This window comes from Ceratotherium simum, chromosome 14, assembly GCF_057802395.1.
Source record: "Ceratotherium simum simum isolate JZ-2026a chromosome 14, ASM5780239v1, whole genome shotgun sequence".
NCBI classification, from domain to species: Eukaryota; Metazoa; Chordata; class Mammalia; order Perissodactyla; family Rhinocerotidae; genus Ceratotherium; species Ceratotherium simum.
This window is the reverse complement of record NC_141913.1, coordinates 29,903,205-29,923,864: the sequence shown is the minus strand read 5'-3', so window position 1 is coordinate 29,923,864 and position 20,660 is coordinate 29,903,205. Positions and strand designations below refer to the sequence as shown.

General features: G+C 36.2%; 1 protein-coding gene across 8 annotated transcripts in view; it reads right to left on the bottom strand.

Annotated features, from left to right (window-relative positions):
* LOC147915291 (uncharacterized) overlaps window positions 1-20,660 on the bottom strand; it is a 249,875-nt gene that overhangs the window by 115,231 nt on the left and 113,984 nt on the right. For 4 of the 8 annotated variants that reach the window (XR_015554305.1, XR_015554303.1, XR_015554304.1 and 1 more), the window contains one exon: window positions 680-4,441. The exons of 2 other annotated variants lie outside the window; for them this stretch is intronic. Coding sequence is in view for 1 of the 6 variants with exons in the window: in XM_087439163.1 (XP_087295289.1) it covers window positions 4,345-4,441 (97 nt within the window). In the remaining 5 variants the exon portion in view is untranslated. Of the gene's footprint in view, window positions 1-679; window positions 4,442-20,660 lie in introns of those variants that run through there. 2 more of the 8 variants (XR_015554302.1, XR_015554301.1) reach the window with 2 other exon arrangements.

The window sequence follows — 20,660 nt, the reverse complement described above, 5'->3', positions numbered from 1 at the left end:
GCTAAAACTTCTTTGTAAATTTGAGCTGTTTTATTATATCACCTCTACCCTACTTACTCTGTCTCATCAAATCTTGTTTTCAATATTTAGTGCTTTTTGGAGGATGGAATATTTGTGCTTAGCAAGTTGACATGTTGTAAGTGATGAAAATCCAAAGTGTGGGGTACATGAAACAAGCTCATTTGGCTTCAAAATGTGCCACTCTCAGCTAAATCCTAAGCTTATCTTTATTTTCTGGTCTTCAAAAATACACCACAACTGCTATGTGACCAAAAAAAAGATAGTCTAATTCCTTAGGGAGAAATAGAGTAAAAAAGTCTTAGTGTCGATAGAGAACATACATATTTTATAACTCCACATATTAGAAATGGATTCTGAATTAATTATTAAGACTTTAAGAAGAGAAAACAATTAAATATTGCCATTTTAATGGTGGTATTTAGGTTAGTATAACTCAGTAAACAAAGAATCAATAAATTAAAATATATTAAGCATCTGTTATGCATTTTATGTTTGATAACTGAAAAACAAATGGCAATATAAGTTGGCAGTGTGTTTAAGAAAGTAATGCATCTCCCAGTAAAGATAATAACTATATCTGTTAGTTGAGAAAATATAGAACGGCATTAGATTAGAGGAGATTTTATTTATTAAATTTATTTTCATTGTATTAGTCATACTTATACATATTTAAAGGAAATATACATTGCAAATATATTCATTATTTAGTAGATACATGTTTCACTGTGTACATAGAGCCACATGAACATGCAGCTTTATTTTCAGAGCCTATCTGGAGTCTAAAAATCAAAGCATGGAACCACTGCTCTTGATTAATCTACCTAAAATAACACTTTTCATCAATTATTTTATAAACCTCAGTAGATCAGTATTCCCTATTGCATTGTGTCTTTAATTGAATTAAGTTCCTTACTGTCCCATAAACATGCAATATCTAATCCCAACTTCATGGCTTATATTACGCTTTACTTCCATCTGGTATTTATTCTCCTCTGTCTAAAAATTCAAATATTAACTAATAGTCAAAATGCAAGTCAAGAGCTATCACCTTCATGAAACTCTACTGGATTGTTCCAGTTTCCAATGATACTTCTTTAATGTGAATTCTTATGAAGGCTAGCATTTATACCATGTAATGTAGGAATTAGCCCTACTATCTTTTTTGCTAAATCATTCACTATTGTTTCTCATGTTAAGCTTCTCTAAAAATCTAGAACACAAGTTTCAAAAGTCTTTAACTATAACTTTTATTTGTTATGTCTTCCCTCCTTTGATAACCAATTTTGTTCCCAGTGCAGAGTATTATTGCTATCACATTACTACCTGTGAGGACATACTTAGTGGTTATTTTTTTTTAACTGTTGAGTCTTCTTGCTCTCTCACATATACTCTGGTCTAGAATTTCCTTACTCTGCAGTATACCATTCCTGGAGGATTTGTACCTGTTTTGCCCTCTCCAATGGTAATCCTTTCTAAGTCATTGATCTCCCATTATATATCTTGGTCTGTATTTTTCATTTGGAATTACATTTTATTGCATTCAATTATTCTGCATCTTTTTACACAGAAATTTTATTTCACTAATTATATTAAGATAAAGTACAGGGTCAAAGATTGTGTTTCATGCTTTCAAATATTACCTGTAGCAACTAGCACAATTATGTAAGGGAACAGTGCACTGGGCATGTCAATCAATGATGATGCTGATGGACAGACCTAATAAAGCACAGTGGTGAGGATTACATTTCATGGTATATCAGGTGAAATTCCACAATTTTTATTAATAATAAAATTTAACATTATTATCTTTTTTAATCTGTTGGATGAAGCTACACGAAAGAAACTATCTAATTTCTTGGTTGGTACATGTTCCTCATACAGTGGCGAAAATAAGCAGTAAAACGTGTAATAGTTTCAGAGAATCATTTATTTTTAATACTTTCTCAGGATTGCTAACATAAGGAGAAAGAGTTAAATCATTCTTTTTCTTCTTTCTTCAAAAGATAACTTTTGCTTTCAATGTGATAACATAAGAGTCCTTCAGACCTGGAAGTTGGTCTGTAGCCCGGCAGATAATGACTCCTCCAGCCAGGAGTCTCTGCCTCATGAACAGCTATGATGGGAAATTTCTGGCAAAGAGGAACTGTGCTTGCTAACATTGTCACGGTTCTTGGATTTTTCTGTGTCTTTTTCACACACCACCAAGATGGTTTGTCAGTGCGTTGTGATTGTGTGTCAGGAGGCGACTCATTACTGGTCTGAATGGAGAGGAGAAGGAAGTGAGGGAGGCTGACACGCTTTGCATTAATTACATAGCTATCTGTTGTTCTTGCAGCCATCCAAGCATATAATAACTTAAGTAGAGTTTCAGTGAGTTAGAAGCTTCAGCCTCTTGTAATGTTTTGGCAAGCTGATTCTCTATTATAGCACAGTCAGTACTTTTGTGTAAAGCCTTGACAAAGAGCAATGGCGGCCACAGAACTTTGTTTTCTCCCACAACTCAGCACCACTAGGATATTATCAGTGTGCACACACAGGAGAGGAGGTCATTGATTGTGCTTTTGGAGCCAGAGTTAGTTTCTCTAATTATTTAAATCTCAGGCACTAGTTGATTCTTTTTCCAACCAGAAATTTGATCCAACAAGAAATATGGTACACAGGAATGAGAAAGAGGCTCAATCATTTTTACAAAGTGTATAGATAAAAGTCATCAAAAGTAACCAAAACTTCTTTCACAGAAGATATACAGTAGATGCTCAAAAATCATTGGCTGATGGAAATTTGAGACTTGGCACAACGTGGAGAATGGTAGTCTTTTCTACTCGCAAAACAATGTTGTCACTCACAGAGTTTAACAACAGTGACAGAAAAAGATGTTTCTCTCTCAAAAGAAGTAAAGTAATGCATTGCTCAATGTGTAAAAAATCTCTTAAAATTTTGAAAATTGACATTTACCTTCTTTCATTGTGGCATGCTTAAGTTATTTTTGCGATATAGATAGAAGGGAATTACACCTGGAGACAGCAAAGGTCAGCTTTGAAAATAAAAACTTTGTTAAGTGGAGAGGCCTAAGGAAGTAGGGTCCAGATGATATTCTATGAGGATATAATAACAACAATGTATGGTATTTGTATAATCTCATTGTATCAGAGAACCTCAAAGTATTCATCAAATGAAAGTTAACTCTGATTAATTAACCCATCTGGCCATTACCTCTCTGTTGTTCTAAAAATTGAGCAGCAGTTTCTCCATTAGAGACATTTTTAATTGCATTTATTACACTAATTAAGAATTTTTTCTGCTTTAATTAAGTGCACAAATGTTGGGGCATAGCATCCATCTCCCCCAGAATGGGAAATTATCACCTCCAAGCTGAAAGGATAAACTTGATATACTTACTAGCACTTTGAAGAAGAAAGAATTGAGTAAAGTTCTAAAGAGAGAAAGAAAAACTAGATTTGGGAAACCTAATATTTCAGATCCACATAAGTAATGAAAAGTTTCAAATGTATACATCAATCAAGAAATACTTATTAAGGGTCTATTATGTGCAAAGCATTGTGATGAAGAAAGTAAAGATGACAGAGAAGCACAGTCCACCTTGAGGCCCAACTTTTGGAGGAGGAAATGTTAATTTCATTATTGTGTTTCTGTCCCCAAACACATCCCAAAAATATATGAGGCAGCTTATAAGCTAATGTGATCAAATAAAACAAATGAAGAAATGAAGACCTATGGGGGCAGAATGAGCTAATTTAAAAATATTTAAACCCTCTAGAGCCCGAAGGGAGATTTTATAAAAAGCATGAAAGAGTTGGAATCAACATTTCTAAGTCTGGATGTTTTATGAGTGTTTAATTGAATTATCCTCTTATGGTTATATTGGGGCACATTTATCAAGATTTCAGCAATTACTGGTTATTGTGAGCATAGACAGTTATAATGTGCAAAAAATAACTGTCCTTGGTCCTGAACTTTTCAGGCAATCGGAGAACTAGAGCACCCTATTCAACCGAGATGTTATAGTTAGAATCACGGACCCTGCTTTAACATTGGAAAGCTTTGCTGCGGTAACCATCCTGGGCTCTCTATCCGCTAACTACTCAATGGACCATCAGCCTAAGAATTTCCTGGGAGCTTGTTAGAAATGTAAAATCTAAGGTCTTGGTCAAGACCTACTTCATCAATATCTATAATTTAACAAGAACCCCAGGTGATTTACACACTCATGATTACACTTCACAATCATCACTTACTCTTCTCCGTGGGACGTGGAAGTGGTTTGATTTGCGAGTGCAGAAGAAGAATCTGCAAGTGCTTGCCTCAACACCTCTGGATTGTCCTTTTTGTTCCCCTGCCTGTGGAAAGGGTACTTTCTGGGCTACATTTCACCATGATGGCAACTTCTTGAGGCAGACTCCTGCCGAAGAAATCAGTAATTAATTATCTCTGTCTGCACTGGATGGGGTAAGTAAAGTCCTAAGATAACTTATTAGGAAACCAATGTGGCCACACCTCCAATCAAAGTGCTCCAATCAGCTTTGTGAAATAAAGTTGATAGTTTTATTCTATATGTCTGATTGTTAAGGAACAATAGTAACTTCTAGCACAGATGGAGTGCAGAGCACAGTAGTTTTTTCTCTCTGAAATGTCTCTCAATTCACCCCCTCCTCTACAATTCTGTTCTGATGCCTTAGCTCACAGACCTTCATGTTGTGAGGTATTTCAACCACTTCCAACCCCCAGTCTCCTTCATCTCTAATTTCTCATTTTCAATAACATCATACTTTTCTTTCTAAAATATGCAACTTACTTGGCATTTTGGTTTTAATTACTGTTTTCTTTTGCTTACAGCAGAAGTTTCTATTTTAAGATGAATTTCAAAACCTTTAAGTTACTTGATCCAGCTTACTTTATCATCCCTTCTCCCATCGTAGTGTCAAATGTGCTTTATTCTCTAGATATGTAGGACTTTCTTGTGTCCCTCCAATACAGTAGGAATAGCATTCAAATCATACACTTTTGCTCTTGTTCTAATGATCTGCACCTCATTCTTTACTACTGAACTTTATCTCAAAAGTCACATCCAGTTCCCTGGTTTTCCTGCTTCTTTAGCATGTTTAGATCAAATACAATGCTATATGCAAAATGCTTAGCATAGTGCTTGCTCTTAACACTTGATAAAATTTAGTTCCCTTGTCTTTTTGTACAGGTACTTATTTGTGCTTCTAGGATGTGAGATTTGTGATAAGTTATATGATTTTTTTTTCCAATTTTGTGTTACAAGGATCATGCATATGAATAAATGGAAGAATTAACATATAAATGAATGAATGTATAAATGAATGAATGCAATAGGTTTAGTGTATTTGTTTTTTTCTCTTAAATTTACAGAATGCACCATTAGTGTGTCTCTGTGTAGCCAATCATAAATAAATACCAGTTCTTCACTTCACAAGTTGATCATCTGTGCAATGATCAGGCCACAGACAACTGTGGGGCCTTAAGTCTGCCTATTCCCACAACAGCAGCAGCATGAAGAGTTTATATTTCAGTAGTTCTCCTTCATTGAGCAGACGCTTCAAATGAGAGGATATTTAAAATGTGTTGGTTATAATTTACGTTGTATTAGTCTAAATAAAAACATATGCATTATCAAAAGTAAAATTAAATGATCAACTTAAAAGCTACTTTGTTGTTATCATTGAGTTTATTGTTTCAATTGTTTCAGTGCAAATTAGCAGAAACCTTAATTTGTACAGAAATCAATATATTCATTTTGACCATAATGTGTGCATATCTTCAGATTGATGTCATTTAAACAAAAACAATGGTATGATGGGGTTAGGTTTTGCTTCTGATTTAGAAACCATAGAGTTTAGGACTACAATTCTCTCCTTTCACTGGGTGAGGAGACTAAAGTTCAAAGAACAGCTTGTTCAAGGTCATTCTTGAGCTCTACTGTGCCTTAAAGAGGATAATGCCTTGTCCTTACATATGAATGTACTCACGTGGGCGAGTAGGAAAGGATATTTACGTGATATTCATTAATGAACACCAGAAACATATGTTAGTGTGGTATTACTTAGTGAAAGAAATCAGGTATCTTTCTGGATGAAATAATAATAAATGAGATAAGACAGTTGGGGTTTTGACTGAAATTTTCAGTGCTTGAGCAATGATTTAATTAATGGAGAAATTATTTTACTAATCCCTTTTCATTTTTCTCAAATGTGGTCTTCCTTCATATTGCCTCTTTTACTATAAAAAGCATAGTTCAAGCTCCACCTCCTCTTAGATTTTCCTAATTATCTACCCCTCGTTAAATTTCTCCTCTTCTCCAATTTTATAGTACATAGAATCTGGAAAGCACAAACAACTTTTATGTTCATTTAACAAGTATTTACTGATCAACCACGATGAGCAAGGTGTTTTAGAGGGACTATAGAAACCAATATTCTGTGCTGTGAAACAGTATTTTCTAATTGATTTATGTGCTACATTGGTCTTCTAACCTCTAACTTGAAAGAAGCGCATCTTTCCTATTGCCACAATGCCTAACAGAGGGATGAGTCCAGTCGGAAATCTGATTGATTAATTCTGTCTGACCTGTCTATAGTCTTGTAAATACTGGTGGTATTTCTGTGCATCTCACCATGGAGGCCAATTAAATGTCAGTGATAAATTACACCTCTTCTTGATCTTTTTCCAGAAATAACCTCCCACTTAATCTCTTGACCTCTGTTCTTTACTCTGGATTCCACTGTTCCTATGCCTTGACTTCATACTGAGCTTTTGACATCTGCTTCTTTTCTCTCTCGGTTTGATAAAAAATGTATTCTTCCTTTTCTTGCTTTACTGACTGCATTTTCTCCACTGGGTTCTTTATGCTTCCCAAGTCTTCTTACAGATTCATTTAGGGATATTTCCCTTTGTGAAACCTAGTCTATAGACTCCCCATTTGCTTGGTTAACTTTCACTGATAATATTATGCCACCAATTTCTACATTCACAACCAGAGCAGAGAGATCCAGATATATTAATGGAGGAAGATCAAGGAATGGAAGGATTTGTAAATTCATATTTTTATTAAATCTGAACTTTTTAGGAAGGAAAATATCATCAGCAAGAACCAGAATAGGATATATGGAGAATTCCGGGACAAGCAGTATAACTAGACAATATATTTGCGTGAAGAACTTAGTAGTTACTGTTGAAAATGTAGATTGCAGCTAAATTACAAAAGCTTGTTCATTCTTGGTATACTCTCTAAAAATATGATAAATTCTTTGTTCCTTGAGGGCCATTTCCATTCCTGTGAGTTCACCTAATATCTTACTTAAGCTTTCAAGGTGGCTTTATGGACCTTAAAGAAAAAGTTCTAAAGCTTTTGAATTATTTGGAATGTAGTTTGCTAATGTTTTTATTTTCCTTTTTAGCTTGTAGAAGGGTGAAGATAATTCTTCCCCTGATTTACTGTCTCCTACTCCTTCCTTGTTTTCTGAACAGTAGTTAATAGCTACAATGCAATCAATATTGCTTTACCCTGCATAGTATCTCTCATGCAGGCAATATTGCAAACTACTTTTTTCTTTAAATAATACAGTAACCAAGTTAAATAATAAATAATAGCCCAGAGAGAGGAAAAAATGAACATTGTGGACAAAGCAGTAAAAATCGGCCTCTATATATGATTTGAAAGAAGTTAGGAGTTTATGAGGTAGAGATCCAAGAAGATCATATATCATGGGAATAACTGCTCTCTGTTTTCAAGATCTCTGGAATCATCCTAATTTTATGAAGGCAGTTTTGAAATGTCTCCATGAGATGATGAGCTTTTCAGTAAATATGAGAATTTACCGATAAAACCACATTGTATTATGCCACGGTAAAAGAACTGGGCCTCAATTTTGACTCTGGATTTTGAGTTTAGAATATAGTTTTGTGAACTACATCAACTATTTTTCAAAAGGCTCTCAAGTTGTGAAGAAGGCTGCTGTATGACAAAATACATTTAGGACCAAATAAATGATCTGATTAATATTCTTAATATATAGAACAGAGAATCAATACTAGTATTGTTCCAAACAATACATAATTGTAGAAAATCATGATCAGCGTTCTTACCTGCTCATGCTGTTCTGTTAGCCTGTTATATATGTCCATTCCAATTTCTGTAGTGCAAATCCTATTCATTCTTTGGGGTTCAGTTCAACTGTAGCCTCCGCTGAGATGAAGCTCCCAACAAATGGTAATTGTCCTCTCAGCGCTAGTGCCCCATCCCCATTCCTATTACTTCCTTTGAGCACTATCAAGCTTTGCATGATTGCTGTTGCTTTCCTATTACTTCTGTTGGAGGCTCACTACTAAATTTCCCAAAGTGCTTTATGCATAGTGATTGTTCAATGACTCTTCATTTAATGAAAAATCGGCCAGAGACAGTACAGAGTTCAAGTCCAGTAGGTGATGAGGATATGAAGCTCTGAGAATGGGAGTGGGAATTATGACCATAGGATCATGCATTTTTAAAAGCAAAATGCTGGTCAAATGGTGTTGAGTGATCACCGAACACACTCACAGAGGATGCATTTCCACCTGTGCCATGGTCCTCTAGGCAAAAAGCTGATGTGTATTCCTAAGTCCTGACTCCTAATTTATCAAGAAAATAGTAAAAGAGCTGAGCCATTCAAGATTATTTGATATCATCTGTGAAACACTTTAGACATGACTAGAATGCATGGCTTTCTCTCATCTTTACCCAAGACAAACTGCCTGGAGTATTTGATCACCTTCATATTGTCTTTTCCTGTCATGTTAGACTCCAAAAGAGAAAAGAAAAAAAAAGTCTAACATTCAGAACCCCCAAGCTGCAAATGCAAGTCCTGATAGATAATGCTCAGTTTAAGGTAAATATAATTTAGCCATTAAACTTGGATACTCCATTTCAGAGAGTCCTATGGGAGGGATCTATACTATATTTGGCTCAGTCAGAGAGTCAAGTGCTTACTTCTGTTTCAGTGTAGGTGAAGAAATGAATAGGTTATATCTGTCTTGCACATAGTGCTTACATTTGTTTTCATTTCCAAGAAAGTGGAAGCTTCAATTTTAAGCTCCTGGAGATCAAGATTATGTCACACTTAACTTGTATTTTCAGGGCCTAAGACAGAGAATGTCATATAGTAGGCATGGCCTATGTTAACTGAATGAATGAATGAATGGAGTATATAACTCTAGATCCATTTGACTGTTATCTACTTCAAGGATTGTTGGGAGCAGAAAAAAAGAAGTGTCTACAATGTCTAACTCATTCTTCCCTGTTAGTCCCATTGTTCTCATTGTTCCCATTGAGCTATCTTAGAGTAAGCACAGGGAGAAGGCAAGCACCAGGAAAGCTGCATGCAAAAATGTGGAGGATCAATCTATTTCTAGGTCATCAGTGAGTTGTTTGCACATGGGAAACCACCAGGCAGTTAACACCTAAAGGCTATGTTAGAATGTGACAGACTCCAGGAGCTCTAAGTACTCAGAAAAGGGAAATCTCATGCAGGTTGTAGATGCAGGTGAAGAAGTAGGTTTCACTAAAGGAGGGATCAACTCCAGTGCTGCTTCTTTTTTAGCTCTATGACCTTGTTTGCAATTTGGACGGCTCCAATCTCCTTTTTTTCATCCACGAAAAAAAATAAGATAATACTTGCTGGGCTAAACTTCTAAGGTTGTGTGAGGATCACTGAGTTAGCTTATGTTAAAGTACTTTGAAATCATAAACACTAGGAAGAATGTACGTGATTATTACTAGTTGAGAAGGATTCAAAGAGAGTCCACAGGGTTTGAACAGGCAGAAAGAAGGCAGATGGGTATTGTAAGGACAAGGGAAATACCTGGAAAAAATGTCTGGAGGTGCAAATAAATCTGCAGGCATGAAGAATTTAGGAGGGGGGTGTCCTAATTGGTGCTGAAGTGGTGGATATTGCAAGAAGAGTGAAAATCACTGAGGATCTTGCTTTTTTTTTTAAAGTCTGCTCCTCTAACTCCTTCACTATAAACCTGTCTGTGGAAGGCAGCCTAGTTAAATAGACAGAAGGCCAGTTTCTGTCCCATTGGTTAGAACATGGGCTCACTATTACTTAGTAAAGCAATTGCTCTGAATCCTTTATCAGCCCTGGTTATTCAATCCAGCTCTATCCAGAAAAAGAAATGCAGAAGAGAAATAGTGGATTTTCCATCCTTGAATAGATGTTTTGTCAAAGGCCCAAACCTATGGCAGAACAGTTATAATGATTTTCCAAATCCACTCTGGGCTTTTCCATTAGTATTCATTTTCTTCTCGTACAGATGGCTACCAATTCAAAGAGAAGTACTTGAAAAAGTCCCCCTAAACAGCAAAAATTCTGCCTGAAGCCTGAACATACAACCTTTCATAATTTATTTTAAAATAAAGGGAGGAAATTCACAAAGTTTCTATATATATTAACTTGCATGGAAGAGAGATTTCTCTGTGACACAATGACCACTAGTATTTTCTGAAAGAAAGTTAGTTTGCTCTTAATAAAAGAGACCAGAAAGAGGATGGTGTGTGCATGTGTGTCTATAAGTATATATGCATATATGTGTGTGGCAAGTAGGAGAATAAAAAGCAGATATCACTTGCTAAAATCTAGTGATTTTTAGAAAGTAGAGAAAATATTTCTAAGATAAAAATCACTTGTGATTTGCTGCAAACCATCTGCCCAGCACATAAACAGATAGGCATTTAACAAATATACAAGGCAGTTTAGCCGGCAGAAGAAATGCCTTGAGAATGCTAGGAAGATATCTAGTTGAGATCTTGGGTCAATCATTAAATCTCTCCAATCTGAAGTTTCCTTATCTATGAAATCATTACAGGAGAATCTACTCTGTAGTCTATTTTAAAAAGTTATTTTGAAGCTCAAGTGAAATATCACATGAAAACATCCATAAATTGATAACACATATTCAGTCTTTAAATATTGTTATTTCTGAGTATATCATCATTTGCTGAAATCTCACTCACAACAATGTCACACAGACCTGGTCCTTGAAGGTTAACATATAAGAGAGAGAAGTCTGATAAAGGTTTCAGCAGCACTTAGGCAGTTGTGGTAGCAAGCCTCCAAGATGACCTTCAATGGTCCCTGCTTCCTAGTATCCAAACCCTTATGTAGTGCCATCCCACACTGGGCTAGGGTTGGTCTGTATGACCAAGAAGTTATAGTTGGAGTGATGGTATGTTAGATTCCAAGACTAGGTTAGAAAAGACATTGAATGTCAGATATAGTCATTCTGAAGCCTTAGAGCTTAGATGTAAGATCAGAAAGTTCTTTATATAAATGATAACAGCCAGCACTTGCTCATGCCTCACCACGTCCCTAGCCCTGTGCTAAGCACTTTACAGGTATTGCCTCATTAAATCCTCATACCAACAGAAAAAGTGAGACTGACATTAAATCTCCCTGTGCTTCTCTGTGCCCCCTCTGCATTGGATCTTAGCATTGGGTCTATTTGAGGACACAGGGAGGGGTCTATATTCAGAATTTTGACCCTTTTCTACTAATGCCTAACCAGCTGCTGAAGATGTAGTTTCAGGATGTAGTTTCTTGCCTCTTTCTCTCCTCCAGACATTTTACCTCTACTGGTGTGGAAAAAGCAAAAGTAAAACTCTCAATCGTATAACATGAATGCAAGAATTGTGTTGTTTTTAATAAAAGTGCTATTTGTACCAATGGGGATGTTAGAGTGTCAGAGAAAGTAAAGGTCACAGCTGTTTGAGACACATTTGAGCTTCCCAGAGAAGGGCATCATTAGGATAATTCTAAAATGGAAAAGAGAAAACATCAACGTTGTATGTTTTGGAATATAGACATGCAAATACATAGACACAATGCCTTTCTTCTCTCCTTCTTTGGGATAGGAAGGGTGTGTGTAAGTACATGTCAGCAGAGGAAGATTTATTGTGTAGACAGTGGGTAGGTCATACTTCAAAGTGGAGTGTTCCAGGAGGTGCCTCTTCAAACTTCATTTCTCAATTAAATGGCGATAGGAGAATTATGGGCATTAATCCTCTTTGAGCTGAGACAGGGATTAAAACAAAAACATGTTTCACCTAGTCAGTAACCCTAGGAATCCATGAGACCTGAGCTGCTCAGATCAAATTTATTTTGAGAGCTCACTGAAGTATTTAAGCTCTTCTTGATTAGATGTTATAATGATCAGACAGAGAAGTACAATGAGCCAAACTTTGCTGAGGGGCTTGACGACATCACCAACGTGGTTATTCTCAGGAACGTGGCAATTTCATTAATTTATTCACGTTAATTTGGAAAATTATTTGCTCTAGAAAAAAGAGTTACATGAGGACTAATGTTCAATTTGTTTTTCGTGTTCTTTAAATGCTAATGATATGTATTAGTTTAGAGGGCCTGCCCTCTCACTGATTCCTCGCCCTGTGATATATGATATAATTACAACGGCAATTGATCTTTGACCGAAACGTTGGTAAAATGGACTGGAAGTCACTTTGCATGTGCCAAGGTTACAGTTAAGGACACCAGAAGCTGTGATCAGGCTTGCAGATTGGCTTACAGAGCTTTGTCCAACCCCAGATATTTATTGCTTGCCTTTTACAGTCATCATGTTCACCCCCTTGAACATTAAGAATGGGATGAGAGACAGCAAAAATGACTCATCATGAGAAGATGGTTAGGAGATATCAGAGATAGGAGCAAAGTTTGTCAATATGGTTTGATTTGGGAAGTTTATGACGAGCCTCACAACAGATAAGAACGACTGGGAAGCTTCTAGATCACAAAGGTGACTAAACCCACAAGTCAGAAGGTTGCACTCTGCTCTGCTACTAGACCTTTCTGAGCCTCTGCTTCCTTTATTTCTAAAATGGAGTTAATAATAAATGAACTACACTTCTTAGGAAATTCATAAAAAATCCATGTATTATTAGAACAAGAGGGGACCTCAGAGTCATCTAGGTAACTTATTCTCTCATTTTAGGTCAACTTATAGGAAACTTGAATTGTGGTTCCTATAATATAGTTAAACCTTCAAGCATAGTAAATGGCAGATTCTTTCAGTTTTAAAGGAGTTGAGACTTGTCAGTCATTTGTACCTAAAGGTTGATGTTTTTTATCAGTTCCTTTTCCAATACCTGGTTCAGCTGGAGAAACCTTTGGAAACACTCAGCACCTAAGGGGAAAGGGACTCAAGGGAGAGGAGAGTGAGGTTAACTGGACTATATTGATCAGGGACACTTCTGGCATGAGACCAATTAGTGACTCAGCGGATGTGATACCTGCATCTTCTGTTGACCTTACATGAACTTCATTGAGCAGTGCCATCAGGCTAATCTATACATTTCATTGAATATTGATATGTCTAACTAGGTTACCCATCATGAAGAGGAGCAAGTCAGTGTTGGAGAAATGCTGTACTGATCCACAAGGCTGGGCATATGGCTAGAATTGTTAACAAAACACCCCTTATAAGCATAACTGAAAATGAAAGGTGAAGTGATAGAAAAGTAATGAAAGTAGAGCTTCTAATCATATAACTTTTCATTTATATTGGCTGTTCAGAAAGACTATCATTGTGCTGACTAGATAAGCACCCAAAACTGGTCCATGCCATTTCAATGAAGAATTTCAGGCTGTCTGAGTAGCATGTAGTTTAACAGGGCAGTTGAGAAGCCAAGGGCAGTGTTTGCCTGTGTACTATATGAAAAAAGCTTTATCTTTTGAGCCATACCCAAAACCATTAATTATGTAGAATATCACTTCTGAATATAGAATATAATCTCTCCCTCACCACATGCACATTTACAAGCATACAGAGTAGTCTCCAACCTTCTACCTGCCACAAATATCTTTAGAAAAACTACCTCTTTCCAATATTTTGCTGATTTTGCCTCTCTTTTCTGTTGAGGAAGAGCTTGAGAACAACCTGAAGGTCACTTCAGATTTTCCAAATCAATGATTCATTTAGCTATGTAGTCATGGCTTAGAAATGCAGCTGCATATCTGAAAATAAAAGGAAATAGGAGATTTCTGCAGCCCCAATGGGATCAGAGTGAGCAGCCCACATTAGTCAAGAGCCTGAGCCAGGATTTGAAAAGACATGCTACCGAACATTGAGTAAGCCAGTTTCGTTTGATTAGACAATGAATGCTTACTTAAGAATATTTGCGCTAATGCTCCCTCTGATTTAAGTAGGTTAGGTCTGAGTTCCCAACTCCCACTCATCTGTTTGCCAACAAAACCCATCACATAAGAGGAAATTAGCCAGGATTTATTTTAAAAAGCAAAAACTAAAGTTGGGAGGAGAAACATTTTTAAAACTTTGTGAAAGACTCAAGGCCCTCTCAACTTACTGTATTGTTATAATAAAAGAATTATTTTAACAGTTCCTGAAACAGAATCTGATCCTTTAGAAAGCATATATTTATCACCATCACTGTATTAGCCATATCAAAAAGTATTCCTGGGGAACAGAGAGAAATTTAATTTTAAAATTAGCATGTTAGAAGTAAGTAAATAAATCAAAAGCACATCTTTCTTTAAACACCAAATACATAGCAATAGCTGGTAACTCACAAAAACAGACACAGAACCTTTTATAGAAGATAACATTTTATGAAGCGGCTAGTATCAGCTTGGCATTCAAGGATTTCCTAGAAATCACGATGCCAAAATGATTGTAATCAGCAATAATACAGTGCCTAATGCTAATAGCAAAATTAATAACTTCCATATTTCTCTCCACTAGAGAAATGTGTTTGCTAAAAGTAGCAAGAGGAAATATCTGAAAATGATTTTGAGGAAAACAAAGCATTCTGATTGTTGGACAAAGTCTTAGTAAAATGTTACTTTGCATCCACTTCTAAAATATGGTAACTAAAAATGTGCATATATTTTAGCCACAGTATTAATCAACATATGTATAGATTGAGATACAAATTTATAAAATACTTATCACCTAATATTTTATTTAGAAACTTTTGGCCTGACAGTTCTAATTAAAGGAAAATTTGAGTCAATTTTTTAAAAACCTATCAAGGTTGTAAATCAGTATTTAAAAAATTTGAATGTGATAGTTCATGATGAGCGTTGGTTTACTTGCCTGTATTTGGACTCCTCCTCTTTGAGATTTGGGACGTCAAATCATTTGGCTAACTGCTTCAATCAATTCCTTCTTGCTATCAATCTTTTCCCTGCAGCTATCTTAAACCCCTGCCCTCCCTCTCACCCTTCATACACATATGGAAGAGTAACTGAAAAGATAAATATCATTGAAAAAGGTTAGAACTTGCTTCAACATGAATGATTGCTTCTATTGATCTGACTAAACTGACCTATCTGTGAGTTCAAAAAAACAGATGCAGAAAAACAAACTCAGTGAAACCATTTTTGGTTGAACTAAACACATGCTTGTAGTCACCCAAACAAAACAATCTACTTAAATTAAAGAATTATTATTAAAGTGGCTACTGCATATGCAGCACCATGCTAGGCCTTCTGCAACATACAATAGAAATATGACATGGTTCTACACCAAAATATTTGTTGGTTGGTTTGGAAACAAGGTATATGTCTGTGTAATAAAGAACAATACAGGGGCTGGCCCTGTGGCTTAGCGGTTAAGTGCGCGTGCTCCGCTACTGGCGGCCAGGGTTTGGATCACGGGCGCGCACTGACGCACTGCTTCTCCGGCCACGCTGAGGCGGCATCCCACATACAGCAACTAGAAGGATGTGCAACTATGACATACAACTATCTACTGGGGCTTTGGAGAGAAAAAGGGAAAAAAAAAAAACAGGGAGGAGGATTGGAAATAGATGTTAGCTCAGGGCGGGTCTTCCTCAGCAAAAAGAGGAGGATTGGCATGGATGTTAGCTCAGGGCTGATCTTCCTCACCAAAAAAAAAAAAGATAAAAAAAAGAACAATATAAGACAATGTGTAATCAAATACTAATATGTCTGGGTCACAGAAATAAAAACTATGAGGTATCAAAAGGGAATTATATTTGGACAAAGAAATCAGGGAAGGCTTCCACTGGGACTTTGTAGCAAACATCTTTACTTTTTCTTTCTTGGAATTATTCCTTTGTCCAATCCATCCATGTAGTTTCATCAGGAACTGCCACACGCTTACTTAACTCAGCTTTCTGGAAACAGTGAACTGATTGTGGGAAGTGTCTTCTATTCATGCTGGGCATTCCCTGACGCAAATGTATGAGCTTTGGCTCAAGAAAGTTTCAGAAAGTCTGTGAACAGAGATGGAAGCTCTACTTTATGCTTTGAGAGTTTTGGGGGGATTCGCTTCCATTCTTTAGAGAAATGTAAGTGTCAGTCTGCAGAAAAGAATGAAATACAGCGGAAAGGTTGAGAGGGAATCTGTTCGGATTTTGAATCCTTCCTAGTTGTTCTTAATGCTAAGTCAAATTCCTCTTCTTGGGTTCCATGTGACTCTCCACATCTTTATGAAATGCTTCTTTCTTTTTCACTTAGATTAAGTGGATATTCCTTAATTTTTCACAAAGAGCATTAATACAAAAATGAATTTGGTTTATTATTTTAGGCCTGGTACCTTATTCTCATTAAGAATACCTTGATCTATAAAGATTGGTTGGCAGATATGTATCATTATGGTTAAAATGACATATTCCCAGACCACTCTTGAATCTTCTCTGTAAAACAGAGACACAATATATTTTAGCAATTGTGATAACTCCATAAATTCACCAAGATATTGAGTCTGCATAGACCAGCAATGTATCAGTATGAACATCTGAGGGACACTTTCCTACATTTATTCCATCACTGAAAAGTGGAGAGTTATCCTATATTCAAGCAAGTCAAAAAGAACAAAGAAAAATATGTCAATGATTTATTTATTTGTATCATATAGAAACACAGATGTTTATTTTGGTTTTCTTTATAGATCTATAGTATAATACATCTTACAATTACTGAAGAGAAATGTTGACAGATTTTCACGACACCTTATTTTTAGTAAGGGGGAGAAAGTCTGAGAATGATGTAGCCAATGATAACACATCTGTATATCTATATCTGTACCTATATCTATATATTTAGCCAAATATCTCAATTTAGCTTTACAATAACCTTGTATGATATTTTTATTATCCCATTTTACAAATGGAAAAACACATACACATAGAATAAAAGTCTGCTCTAAGCTTATAAACAAACCAGTGGCAGATATAACACTAGAATTTAGATTTATTGATACAAATTTATCACTTCCACCAAGCCTTACTTAATTCTTCCTTGAATTCTTAGAAAAATTAAATAATAACAGTAAAATAAGAGGAAGAAGTATGTGATACTCTAGTATGCAATCTTAGAAATGAATCATATTTCTTATATTTGGCAGCTAATATCTGACCTTCGGGTTTCTAGAATCAAAGAGTGGTCCTGTTAGGAGGAAGCGTAAGAGGATAGTTTAAATCTCTTCTTTTAGAAATGAGAAGCCAAGGCTCAGGGCTTCTCCTCTGCTCAGTGCTATCTTGCTAAAATAATGGATGACTGGATACTTATGTGGATAACGTCAGCATTTCTCTAGAAGTAGCATAGTGAAGTCTTTATCTCGCACTCAGTCCTAAACCTCCAGAGGATTTTTCTCCCCAGGTTTGTGACAATGAACAGTCTTAGAAATACAATGTTCATTCACTATGTGATTTACTGATTATAACCCTAAGGATGGAAAATAAGATGATGTTAAGTTAAAATGGCTCATGTCAAAATCATGTTATTTAACAGATTCCTAAGGGAATATTAAGTCAGTAGAAATGGAGTTACCTCTTGGCACAGCTTCCAGAACAACTCTCAGTACTAAGAAGAAAAAATGCCCCTCAAACAACAAAATCAGTGAGTGCCCAACCTGGACACACTTCCAAAGTTGATTCAATTGGATTGTGTGTGTGTGTGTTTTGTGTGTGTATGTTGCCAGTATTTTGTGCAGGGCAGCATGATAAGAGCTCCAAAGAGGAATGACTCATGTTATCAAAGGTGCAAAGGCAAGAAAATGTGAGAAGTATTTAAAGGATGGAAATGAGCCATCTTTTTCTGGAAAATACATTATATGTAGAAGGAAAATAAAAGGTCATATAGAAAGCAAGGATGGCACCATATCTTATGACCCTTGACTTTATGTGACTCTTCACAAACTTCTGTAGTTAATTTTGTAGCAATAGTGAATCATTCATGGTTTATGAATAAGGAAATGATGAAGATACATCTGGCATAAATATATTAGATAGATTGGAGAGGGGGTTGGCTAGAGCAGGCAGGTGAGTTCAGAGACTATCACAGTTGTGACACCTGACCTAGGTAATAGCAATAGGAATAGTATATAGAGCAATAAATAAGAGAGCTATTTCAAGGACTTCATAGGATTTGCCAAGACCCTTTCTCCTAGAACCTTGTATATTTTTCATAGAATTCTGGAGTGAAAACAAAACAAGCCACCACTACCCCCATCACCAACAAAATACTTTGATTCCTGTAGCTGGCTTGCCTAAGTCCACATTGCTGCTTAGAGGCACTCAGGCCTAAAACTCAAGATTCTCAACTATTTTCTCCATGCACTTTTTGATATTGTTTCCTCAAGGCAGTCTTAAGTCTGCTAACAGTTTTTCATTGTTAACATATCTAACTTTTTTCTATCCAGACATTGAAATTTTTAAAAATCATCATTCAACACCCTCTTGAGAGGGCTGAGTGCTTTGCAAACATTCTCTCAGAACAGCACTCTGAGAAAGGCAGGCAAGGTCTCCCCCCTTCAATGTTGGCAAATACAAAGTTACCTTTAATTCATCCTCGTGTCCTTTGAATAACTGTTTTGTTATTTCAATAAAGGTCAAAAGGCTTAATGCACAGAGAAAGGTTTGCTCAGGGTTTTTTTTTTTTTAATTATTTTAAAAAATGAACACAAATGCAAACCCTGCTCACTGGTGGATTTGAGATACAGTTTCGACCACCAAAAAGCAGTTGTGATTTTTAGTCAGAGAATGAAACCCAGAATATTCTCAGGAACAGAACTAGCCTGATTTTGGTGCTGCCTCTTCAAGACTTGAGCCATCCCCAGGATGATGGATGAAAACAGACATGGTGTGGTAACTTTAGAATAAATGCATTCTGTAACAAGTCATTTTTGGTTGAATTATAAATATCATCCTATTCCTATGGCTATGTGGTTTAATTTTTGTTTGTTTTTGTTGTTTGTTTTTATTTTACTTTTTAAGATGAGGCCACTGGCTAGAATCCTAGGCTAGATGACACAACTTTCTCTCTACATAAGGACAGAACATTTTGTTGTAGGGAGGCCATACAGGCCACACTAGCTCTATCCATGCTGATCTTCATAAATCAAAGCAAATATTCTCTTCCTCCCTTTCCATATCTTGGTAGGCATTTTTTCATTCATGTCTTCAACTTATGCTCTTTGACATGACATTTCTCCCTCTCTTCCACTCTTGCCTACTGCAAATATCCAGTGTCTCAGGTCTAGTTGAGATATTATACTTTCCCAATTACTCTAAAGGTTGCACTTTGTCAATTTTACTGGAAGAAGTTGCTGCGTAATATCAACAACAATAACATAAACAACAGCAGTACCACATTTGTTGATTATTGATTAAATGCCAGGCTGGGTTTTAAATGTGTGGTATGCATTGTCTCATTTACTCATAAGAAAAACCTAACGAAGTGGGCACTGTTTTCACTCCCATTTTGCAGTTAAGTCACCCAAGAGAAAGAGAGGTGAGTTTATGTAACTCACCTGAGGTCATTCAGCTTATAGCATACCACGGTATGTATTTCTTCCCCTACTCCTCCATTTCTTAGCAACTGTTATGGAATCCACTCTAAGAGCTTGCTGAGATACTAAGAAGCAGCCCTACATGTCTGCATGTTTTGAAGCAAGATATAGTTTATTGATGAACAAGCCATCAAGGAAATATCTTCCCAAATGATGAAAAATTCTTTTTCTTTTATAGGCAGTTTCTGGAGTTTATACATGTGGAAATATTGCACAGTCCATTTTAATTCTTAAATTAGAAGAGAAAAACAGTGAAGGGAAAAGACAGTTTAACTCTCTTTAACTTAGGTGTAAACTGGAGGGTTATTCAAGCCTTGGTTCTTTCCTCTTTTCATAAGTTACAACGAGAGTTCATGTCAATGAATTAGTTTTTGTTTTTATGTATCTGATTTAATTTTGGAGGTGGTAATTTTGGAGACTTGAGTAGCTTAATGTAAAACTTGTCATGACATAAAGGAAACTGATATCAGATTGTAAAAGTGCTGGGTTGAATAAGGAAAAGAAAAGTACTGTTGTGGGTTATGAGTTTGGTCACAAACCTTCAAACTATGGAAATTCTAATTCCATTTTTGGTTTTTATTCTCTAGGGCTTCAAGCACAGATCAAAGGCCTCTTTCGTTTTCATTTTTAATGAGTTACTGCTTAAAAAGCAAAACCTACTGCACTGCTGGGTCTTCCACAACAGGACTCCCCTATGAGCTGACCCTCACTTCTCCACCACCACAAAGAGATCTGTGTGTGACCTGAGTGTAGACCAGCTCACAGCCAGTCTT